Source organism: Penaeus monodon, chromosome 28 (assembly GCF_015228065.2).
Source record: "Penaeus monodon isolate SGIC_2016 chromosome 28, NSTDA_Pmon_1, whole genome shotgun sequence".
NCBI classification, from domain to species: domain Eukaryota; kingdom Metazoa; phylum Arthropoda; class Malacostraca; order Decapoda; family Penaeidae; genus Penaeus; species Penaeus monodon.
This window is the reverse complement of record NC_051413.1, coordinates 33543915-33544636: the sequence shown is the minus strand read 5'-3', so window position 1 is coordinate 33544636 and position 722 is coordinate 33543915. Positions and strand designations below refer to the sequence as shown.

At 46.3% G+C, this 722-nt stretch overlaps 1 protein-coding gene across 1 annotated transcript in view; it reads left to right on the top strand.

The window, feature by feature from the left end:
- LOC119591519 (sodium channel protein para-like) overlaps window positions 1–722 on the top strand; it is a gene marked incomplete in the record, with an annotated part of 263120 nt that overhangs the window by 194606 nt on the left and 67792 nt on the right. The window contains 1 exon segment of the mRNA XM_037940268.1: window positions 537–671. Coding sequence (XP_037796196.1) covers window positions 537–671 — 135 coding nt within the window.

The window sequence follows — 722 nt, the reverse complement described above, 5'->3', positions numbered from 1 at the left end:
GATGTTATATAATTGACTCTATGATAATAACATATCAATGAATATCTAATGATATTATGTAAATGTGTGAACAAATTGCAACTTGATTGCCACGAAAGCTAGCTAGTTTAATACAGGTATAGTGCTTTAGCTATGAATAAAGCATTTAAAGCAATGATGAGTGAGATGTAGCCTTTAATATAGGTCAAAGGTTAAAGGTAAATACTGTAAGAGAGAAACAGAGCTCTTAACAGAAAAAGGCTAGGTCAAATGCCAGATATTGCTAGATTATTGCAGTGAGCAAGCACCATGTACAATGACAGGGAGAAGGAACTGCTGTCGGAACAAGTTTAGTTCGAAACTCAGGGTGTCAGGTTAAAAGTTAGGTTATGAATCGAGACACACACTATCCAGAATCCCACGGGGGGGGGAGGGGGGTCAAGTCACACAGAGGTCACTTCCAGGTAAACTCAGTCGCCACACACAAGGTCAAGGCGCAGGTAGGGTCAGGTGGCAGGTAGGGCCCAAGAAGGACAGTTGCTTGATTAGTGAGTCAGTGTTGGCACGGCGTCTTACAGACCCTCGAGGCGTGGAGGCCGACGAGATCCTCGCAGACGGACAGACCCTGTGCAAGAAGATGGCCAAGGACCACACGCAGGTCGACATCCCCATGGACGGAATCGACCTCGTAGGTGAGTCGACCAGAGGGATGAGAAGCCGTCTCGAGCTTTTTCCTCGGACAG